The sequence below is a fragment of the Stegastes partitus genome, unplaced genomic scaffold (genome assembly GCF_000690725.1).
Source record: "Stegastes partitus isolate 25-593 unplaced genomic scaffold, Stegastes_partitus-1.0.2 Scaffold2257, whole genome shotgun sequence".
In the NCBI taxonomy this organism is placed as follows: domain Eukaryota; kingdom Metazoa; phylum Chordata; class Actinopteri; family Pomacentridae; genus Stegastes; species Stegastes partitus.
Genome location: NW_007579988.1, coordinates 76,038 through 84,575, shown reverse-complemented (window position 1 = coordinate 84,575; position 8,538 = coordinate 76,038). Strand labels below are relative to the sequence as shown.

Here is an 8,538-nt window from a genome sequence, read left to right as displayed (position 1 = left end):
GAAATTTACACACTATGAACTAGCTGAACCCATCCCTTGTTAAACAGCCTGACAGGACACCACTCTGACCAACAGATAATCTGTTCCTACCTGGAAGACACACCACGTGATGTCATCATATCCACAGTCCTCCTACCACACTTCAGCTTGTTGGTCCCATATCACAGCATGAACTTGGACTCTGTGTGGAACCATCCCTGGATCAGCCTTCAGATCACACATACAACCTGTCAGAACTCCACTCACCAGATCATGACACTCCTGTCTGTCCCACAACATCACAGCCAAACATGGGATGATCAATCTGTCCCTACCTGCTCCTCCTCCTCCACACATCCTCATGGTGGCACTGCATCCTCCAGCATTCTGTGACCACCTGGAAAACACACCACAGCTAATAAAGGAACCAGTTTCACACCAACAACTGGACCCAGCAGCACCACATCAACCAGTCACAGCTCATCACATTTATGAACCATTTTATATTAACTGGTCTCAGCCTTCCACTTCCTGTCATTTACCTGCATTCATGTGCATAAGGTGTGACATTGTCACCTCCTACTGGACACTCTGAGTCATGACACTGTGACTGAGTTCTGATGATGAAAGAAACCTGCTGCTGCTAATTATGACTCAGTAAAAACCCAAACACAACAAAGTCTCACCTCATTCAACAGCCTGTTTTCTTCAACAAACAAACTCAGACGTGTGGCCAGAACACTGTTCTCACTCAACAGCCTGCAGCTCACATCAGTCCATCCCTCATGTGTCCTGGTCCAAATAGACCTAGTCTGACTGTCTATACATCTCCTACTCTGACTGAAGCTTATCAGTAAACACTTCTACAGTCAGAACAACCAGCACTGACTACATCTCATGGTCACAGCATGAGCTCCTCTGATGAACATCTTCTGGTGGAAACTAGAACCAGCTCAGTGTAGGTCCACATGGTGGTAACACACACATACAACATCATTTCAACCATCATGTGAGGAGATAGAAGCACTGCCTGCACCACCACAAGACCAGGTCACCCCACATCAGGGTTCTACTGCCCCAGCCCACACTGAGGTTCAGGTCAGCAGTAGACATGAAGCTACACAGTCCCTCATCTGCACCCTCAAGTGGACAGTAGATGTAAAACAGGCAGAGTTCTGATGACATCAGTCATATGGACTGATTCTGGTTCCTCTTCCACATGTTGTCCTTCTTCCAAACAGAACATGACCTTTTTATAGACTTTATCTGGGATTGTGATGTCACATCCTTCACCAACCCGGACATGCTATTTTATTACTGGCTTCACTGTTCAGAACCCTCCTGTGTTGCCTCAGAATTTGAACCCACTTCCAGCATATGTCTGGACTGCAAACCTTTCCTCCGTCCTGATCAGACACCACATCCTCGAGGTGGCCCTAAACACATTTAAACATCTACTCTTCATGCTTGCAACAACCCAGCAGCCAGTTGAAAACTTCTCAGAGCTTTGTTCCCTCCTCACATACTTTCTTCATCTGGACTACAAACTCTGCAGCATATTTTATTTCTTCACACCAGGGCAGGGATACAGGCATTACACTGTGTGCACATCATGGTACCAGAACCCATGTTAACCCAGGTCATCTCAACAACAACATTCACATAAAATCCAGCCACACATGAACTCAACAGCTTTAATAGGACACTCAGAGGAACCCAACTGGACACAGCAGGGGTGTAGTGGTACTGGTACTGGGTGTGCTGGTGTTACTCTGGACTTTTTATTCACAGTTGTTCAAACACCACAGCTTCATTGTTCACACAACACACATGAAGCTGGAACAACAGGTCCATAAAACACTTCAGCATCCTTCCAGAACTCCAGGAGGTTCACCAGTGTTCTGCCTGGACCTCCACTGTTGCACCTGCAGTGATGTTGTGGCTCCTCATCAGCAGGAGTCACAGTTTGCTACCAGACACAGATAAAACACATCCGTTAGCTTCGGGCTGAGCAGCTCCTCATGTCTCACTCAACCTGAACTGTGTCATCTAGAACACTGCAGTGAAACAAACCTCTGGTGCTGGTCCTGAAGCAGCCCACTATCCTCCTGGACTTTCCCACATGTCACACAACACAGGGTTTAGAAGGAGCTTTAACACAAACTTGGCTCCCATCAGTCACTCAGAGTGGATGAACATCCACACATCTGATGTCCAGCTGACAGCACAAGGCCTTCCACTCACTGGCTTCCTCCTCACATTCCTTCAATGTGGCCTGAAGAACACACTGAGGGTCTGAGAGCCTCCTTCAGCAGACTGACCTCGTCCTCCTGATGACACAACCAATGCAGCATTCAGGTACACATGTCGCTCATCAATCTTACAGATAGATGGTGTCTAGTACCAACAGACCACATCCTAAACCCCTACCTGGGCTGGTCTCCTTGTTCTCACTCATAACACCTCCTCCTTACTGTTGGATCAAAGTTCTTCTGAACACAGCAGACCCTCAACCTGTTACAGTACCAGAAATGAGCAGAACCAGATCAGAACATGGACACACCCTGTGGTCACTGTTATGGTTCTGACTGGACTCGTACCTGATGAGGACAGATCCAGATGTTCTCAGACGGGATGGATCTCCTCCTCCTGCTGCTGGTTCCGTCCAAAAACAAGAAGCAGCTCCAACAGACCGCAAACAAACGCGCAATAAAGTTCGAAGTCCACAAAACGTGAACCGGTTCTGAGCGACAACTCTGTGAGCTCTGCAGATGACCAATAAAAGGCTTTCCGTGTTTAAAACAATGAATACATAAACAAAAACAATAAGAAAGTCACGTGGTACAACCGTCACCACGTACGTCATCAACGCTAGTTTACGGCTTCATCAATTCTCAGGTTCTGACTTTTCAAACACGAACAAAACGAGACAGAACCACCGCAGCTCTCCTCCTACAGGAACCCAAAGCTGCCTTCACCGGTCACATCCACATTCACCACAACACAGGAAGTCCACTCACCGCTAATGCTAACGGCTAGTTAGCCTTCCCTCGTCGCCGCTCGTTCCTCCAACAAACGGCTCCACAAACACTTTCACGTCCGGACTTTGCTCCGGAACCAACTTCTCCCGCATTTCAACGAAGCCACTCCACGCAGCAGCCGCAAGAACCGGACTTTGTTCCGTATTTTCACTCGGCTTTCGGTCTTTCTTTGCTCCGCCGAGCTTCCCGCGAATATTCAACCAACGGTGCATGCGCAGGCCAGCGTTCAGGGGAAGGAGGTGATTGGACGGCGGAATCTGCTCTGCCTGGCAACCGCTTCTGATTGGTGGGAAAAGTGAGGGTCGTTGAAAGACATTGTTACGACAGCGGAAGTTCCCGGAATGTATCAGCGGGTCATTTAAATCCGTAGAACTCCATAAAAACCTGATAACAATCTAAAACTCCTCCACCATGTATGTTCTTGTTAAATACATGTGTTTAATGAAAAATAAAATAAATTCCAGCCAGACAAAAATAAAATCTATAACAACGGGACTTATATTAATTTCTAAAACATATATTAATAATCTATTCCTAAATGACAGTCTAGACTCTTCAGCTGAACATCCAGGGCCTTGTTAAGACACAGACTGGTGTTGAACCTCCTGACCGTTTATCGTTCCAGTGCTTGTGTTGTGGACGTCCATGATCGGCTCCGTCCAGAGATTCCTCGACAGCAAACTGACAGGAAGTGAAGCTCACGAGACAATCGTGTGACGCACCAGAACATTTCCACACAGATCCACCACCGGGTCGAGGTCATTAAAGGTCTGGAAGACAAACGAGGGTTCAGGACAGTTGGACTTAAATACAGGAGCAGAAATAATACTTTAAATGTTCAGTAAGATTGAACTCATGAGGATCTAAAACATCTTCATCGTTCAGCTTCACTTTGTTCTCTTTGGTTCCAGATCTGTTGTTTTAAATGTTCTGAATAAACAGAAAACGAGCAAACACACCTTCAGGTCAGATTCATTCCGTTTGTATTCATCGAGCTTCACTTCTTTCTGGTCCAGAACTCGTCCTTTCACCTCAATCTGTTCTTTTCCACATCGATGGACAAACAAACAAACAATGTGAGAAACCAAAATGCAACGTTCAGGTTCTTCAAGACTCCAGGAGGTGAAGTGTCTGACGAGGATGTTCAGAGAAGATCAGAGCTTCAGGCTACAGAAGGTTAAAGAAGAAACCTGAGGAGTGGATCTGGATGAGTTCTGGTTTTAAAAAGCAGCTTCAAAGAGCCTCAAGCTGCTGAAGACAACATCTCTAACGGGAAATGAGCAGCTTCTAGTGGACATGGAGCTCTACAGAGGAGCTCCTGTCTGGAGGTGGAGCTTCACATCAAAGCTTTCAGTGAATGTAGATCCTGAGAGGCTGATGATGGGAGTGGAGCTCCGTAGAGATGCTTCTAGTGGACGTAGAGCTTCACACTGGAGCTGGTCATAGATGGAGAGTTTAGACAGACTGAAGTGGAGCTTCATGAAGGCAGAGCTCCTCAGAGGAGCTCCTGCTGAGGAACCAGAGGATCCTGGTGGATCTTGATTCGTGAGGACACCTTCTGAGCAGACATGGAGCCTTCACGGACAGTTGTGTTGGACCACCAGAAGGAGCTGAAGGACTCGTAGGTTTTCAGGTAAACGTTGAAGCTGGTGGTGATGTGGAGCCTCCTCAGCAACGCCGTCCACGTAGGACCAGACTCTGGGCTGGAACCTGAGCCGCGTCACCGTTAAACGCGATAAAGCCGCCGGGTTGAGCCTCGGAGGCCCAGACAAAGGCAGCAGCTGTGCCGGTGGGTAACTGGACACCCGGACGGCGGCGATGACGGCATGAAGCCTCGGCGTTAATCTGAGGAAGCGCCGCTGACCTTTAACACGACAGCAGCAGATTTACACGCCGGCAGAACGTCCGATGAGGTGTGACGGTGGAGCAGGTTGGAGGAAGCTGCTGTGACCTGCGGCTGACGGATATAAAGTCGGTGGAAGCAGCAGAGACGAGACGCCGACGACAGAAACCTTCATCTGACCACCAGGAGCAGCAGCAGAGACGTCGGTGAGACTCTGGTTCTGATTGTTTCTCTGTATTTAAAGCCTTTAAGAACTTCTTCTGACTGCAGCTTTGAACAAAACCAGAACCTTCACATGCTTAAACAAAACTGACTTAAAGGGTTAAAATCAAAAACTAAATGTTTAACACGAACTAATCCATCTCCATTTCTTCACAGGTTGATTCAGTATTTTTCACTTTAAAACCAGAAATCTAACAAACGCAGCATCAGGGGATTTTTCAGCTGAAGAAAAACGACTTCTTTCATATTTAATGACTTTAAACTGCGAACGACCGCCAACACAGTGTTTAATTTAATGCATAGATTTAAGTGGTGAATGTATTTTATCGTACTAATAACTATTTAATGGATTAAATACATGCAATAGACTAAAAACACTTATAACGATTACAGTGTAAGTAATGAACTGTTTCCTGCTTCTCTCTGATTGGCCGACAGGACAATGTGTCCCGTGTGGCTATTGGTGGCTGTGGTGGTTGTGGGCGGAGCCAAAGGAGCCGCCGGTCAGTGCTGGGAGCATCCGAGCTGCCAGGACCTGAGCTCTGAGAGCAGCATGATGGTAACACACGACCCGATCATGGGTTTGGTTCTCTGGAGCGTTGCAGGATGGTTCCACCTCACATCAGCACAGTTTAGAATCAGCTCTGCATCGCCCGATGTTTCTACTAAATAAAATATAGAGATTTCTGAAATGTTTAGATTCAGATATCAAATACTTGGACCCGCCTTCAGCAGCTTTGTCTTTTGTTGCCACACATTAATATTTGAGGCTGTTGAAGAACAACATCTACAAAACTATTAAAGATAAAAGCTTTGGCAAACACCAACAACTGCACATCATCAGCATCTCCACTGTGAAGCACGGCGGTGGCAGCATCACGACTCTTTTTAAATTTAAATGTTTTTTTCCTCCTGGGGCCAAACTCGACACCTTTAAATCTCTTTTTGGTGCCAATCACAGGAAGTAATCAACCTCCTGGAGTGGAGTTCAGGTTTTATGGTTGGGAGGACACAAAGCTAGACGCCACCATAGAACTGGTCTGTATGATTCTACCAGCTGTTCATATCAGTCACAACATTTCAGGACTGCAGCTACACTATTGCTCAAGTTGTGACTCCTCAAACGTTGACCAACAGCTTGGCACACAGGAAACAGTGTGAACATGGAGACAACCAGCTCGTCTCACTGAATAACAACAACAGAATCAGGCAACTGTAAGATGATCAGGCGTGAACTTTTTGAACATCTGCTGGTTTGAGGTGGAACTCTGTGATGTCTGATTCAGGACCGGAGTGAGCAGACGATGTGAACTAAGACTCAGCAAACACAGACTGTCGTGGTTTTACATCCTAGAACGACATGTTTCACTAAACTGGCTCCACTCCTCCTCATTTATTCTCGATGATGTGTTATTGATCCTGTTTACTGGTAGGAATGCTTCATGCACACATTACATCACACTGGACCGTAACAACTGAACTAATGCACTTCCTGTGTTGAACACCAGGGGGCAGAGTCTTCATAGAGACACAGATTTATGGACATGAAGAAAACCTTCAAGCTCTTTACTTTCCTCATGAACCATGTTCTTTACCTGCAGGACTGCCTCCAGCTCTGTCGCTCCGACCTCACTGCCGAGACGCCTGTTGTCCCCGGCAACGCCCACCTCCAGCCGCCGCCTCCGTCAGACGCCTCCTCCAGCCAGGCCAAGCGCTCCTACTCCATGGAGCACTTCCGCTGGGGGAAGCCTGTGGGCCGGAAACGCCGCCCAATCAAGGTGTACACCTCCAACGGCGGGGAGGAGGAGTCGGCCGAGGTGTTCCCCGGAGAGATGAGGAGGCGGGAGCTGGCCAACGAGCTGCTGGCGGCGGCGGAGGAGGAGAAGGCGATGGAGGAGGAGCAGCTCCTGCAGGAGAAGAAAGACGGTTCGTACAAGATGAAGCACTTCCGCTGGAGCGGCCCGCCGGCCACCAAACGCTACGGCGGCCTCGTGAAGAGCTGGACCGAACATGGCCAACGACCGCTGCTCTCCGACAACGGCATCACCAAGGACGGACAGCAGCAGAAGTGAGCAGAAGAAGACGAGAGGAGCTAATCAGTGGGGTGTTCTCATTGGCCAACGAGCTCGTTAGCAGACAATTTAGTGACCTGTCAGCAGCTCTGAAGCTGCTGCCTGTTACATGATCCAGAATGAGCGACAGAAAGGAAAGAGAGAGCGAGAAGGATGTTTTGATATTTATTGGTTTATGTAAATATCTGTGTCTATGATATGAAAACATAAAGAGTCATTTGCAAGCAAAACACCAGACGTGTGTCTTTACTGCTGATGATCTGTGAAGGTTTGAAAACACTCTGTTCCATGTTCAGAATGACCCAGAACCTGGGCCCCTGCAGGAAGTACAAGTCACAAAGGTGGTCCCCAGCAACTAAAAGACTCAGGGGCCACAAAACAACGTTCCTAACAGGTCCCAAAGAACAAACAACTGGGCTTCTGAAAAAAAGCTGTTGCCCCCCAAAGTCAAGCGAAAACATTGTGAGCCCCTGAAACATACAACAAACATGCATTCTGAATAAGGCATCCCCAGAAAAATGACCCCTGAAGACCTCGAGGTCCTGACAAACCACACCAGGTGGGTTCCTTCATCCAAACACTGGCCTGACAAATAAGGAAGAGTTACAAAACAAAGCAACCACCAAGAAAGCAAAAGTCTTAACAACGAACCAGCCTCATACAAGAAGCAAAAGCACCAAAAACAAACAAGTTGGTGCAGCAGAGAAAGACAAGCCAAAAGGTCAGCAAACCCAGGTCCCTAAATGCTGCCAAAGACGGGCAGAGTTACGGTAAAACTCCAAACAAGGTCGCCACAAAATGCTGTGGGGAACCAAAGGCACATGTTCCTGAAAAACAAACCAGACAGCAAGAAGAAGTTGGACCGGATCACCAAAGAAACGACGACCCAGAAAAACACTAAAGAAGACGCTAAAGACGGCACAATGTGGAAGCAACGGTAGAAAAACAACAGACCCTCAAAAGAGGACTGAGCCCCAAGAAGGGCAGCACCTCCAACGACAAGAACCTGAACAACGCTCTCCAGCTGACATGAGGCACACCTGAAAGAAAAGGTCAGACAGGACCACAGAGGACTCCCAAAGATGGGGGAACCCTGATAAACAAAATGGCCTCCTGAAAGAAGGGACGGGTCCCAAAAGAAGGCGGGGCTACAGGGAATAAAAACGAGGTAGCAGCTCAGCGCCCTACGCTCTCTGACTAAATATCAACAACAAGATGAAAGCTGAAGTTTAACACTTTATTGGTGCAGCTTATTTAAAACAGACATCGTTTGTGTACAGATTGACTTTGTGATCAGAGTAAAGGAGCGTTTCAGACAATCAGGGCAGCTCCAGGAGCAGTTTGGAAAATCAGTCGGGTCTCATTGACACTGGAAAATAAA

At 47.5% G+C, this 8,538-nt stretch overlaps 1 protein-coding gene and 2 long non-coding RNA genes across 3 annotated transcripts; 1 reads left to right on the top strand and 2 right to left on the bottom strand.

Annotated features, from left to right (window-relative positions):
- Positions 1 to 96: 96 nt before the first annotated feature.
- LOC103374488 (uncharacterized) lies at positions 97 to 3,188 on the bottom strand. The gene is made up of 3 exons (XR_521130.1): positions 3,000 to 3,188; positions 315 to 376; positions 97 to 207 (listed from the first exon to the last, which is right to left on the bottom strand). It is a non-coding gene; the product is annotated as an uncharacterized LOC103374488 (long non-coding RNA).
- On the bottom strand, positions 1,660 to 2,803 carry LOC103374487 (uncharacterized). The gene is made up of 4 exons (XR_521129.1): positions 2,580 to 2,803; positions 2,410 to 2,493; positions 2,053 to 2,309; positions 1,660 to 1,948 (listed from the first exon to the last, which is right to left on the bottom strand). It is a non-coding gene; the product is annotated as an uncharacterized LOC103374487 (long non-coding RNA).
- A 1,834-nt stretch (positions 3,189 to 5,022) lies between the features above and the next one.
- Positions 5,023 to 7,329, top strand: LOC103374486 (pro-opiomelanocortin-like). The gene is made up of 3 exons (XM_008304571.1): positions 5,023 to 5,069; positions 5,524 to 5,644; positions 6,687 to 7,329. Exons 2-3 carry the CDS (start codon positions 5,528 to 5,530, stop codon positions 7,155 to 7,157), a joined length of 588 nt encoding a protein of 195 aa, XP_008302793.1. The 5' UTR covers positions 5,023 to 5,069; positions 5,524 to 5,527; the 3' UTR covers positions 7,158 to 7,329.
- The last annotated feature ends 1,209 nt before the right edge of the window (positions 7,330 to 8,538 follow it).

Bases quoted from the DNA above. Each gene is read 5' to 3' on its own strand.
- LOC103374486 (XM_008304571.1), top strand. From the start codon at position 5,528: ATGTGTCCCGTGTGGCTATTGGTGGCTGTGGTGGTTGTGGGCGGAGCC. The intron at 5,645-6,686 runs GTAACACACGAC...CTTTACCTGCAG, and splicing joins GCTCTGAGAGCAGCATGATG to GACTGCCTCCAGCTCTGTCG.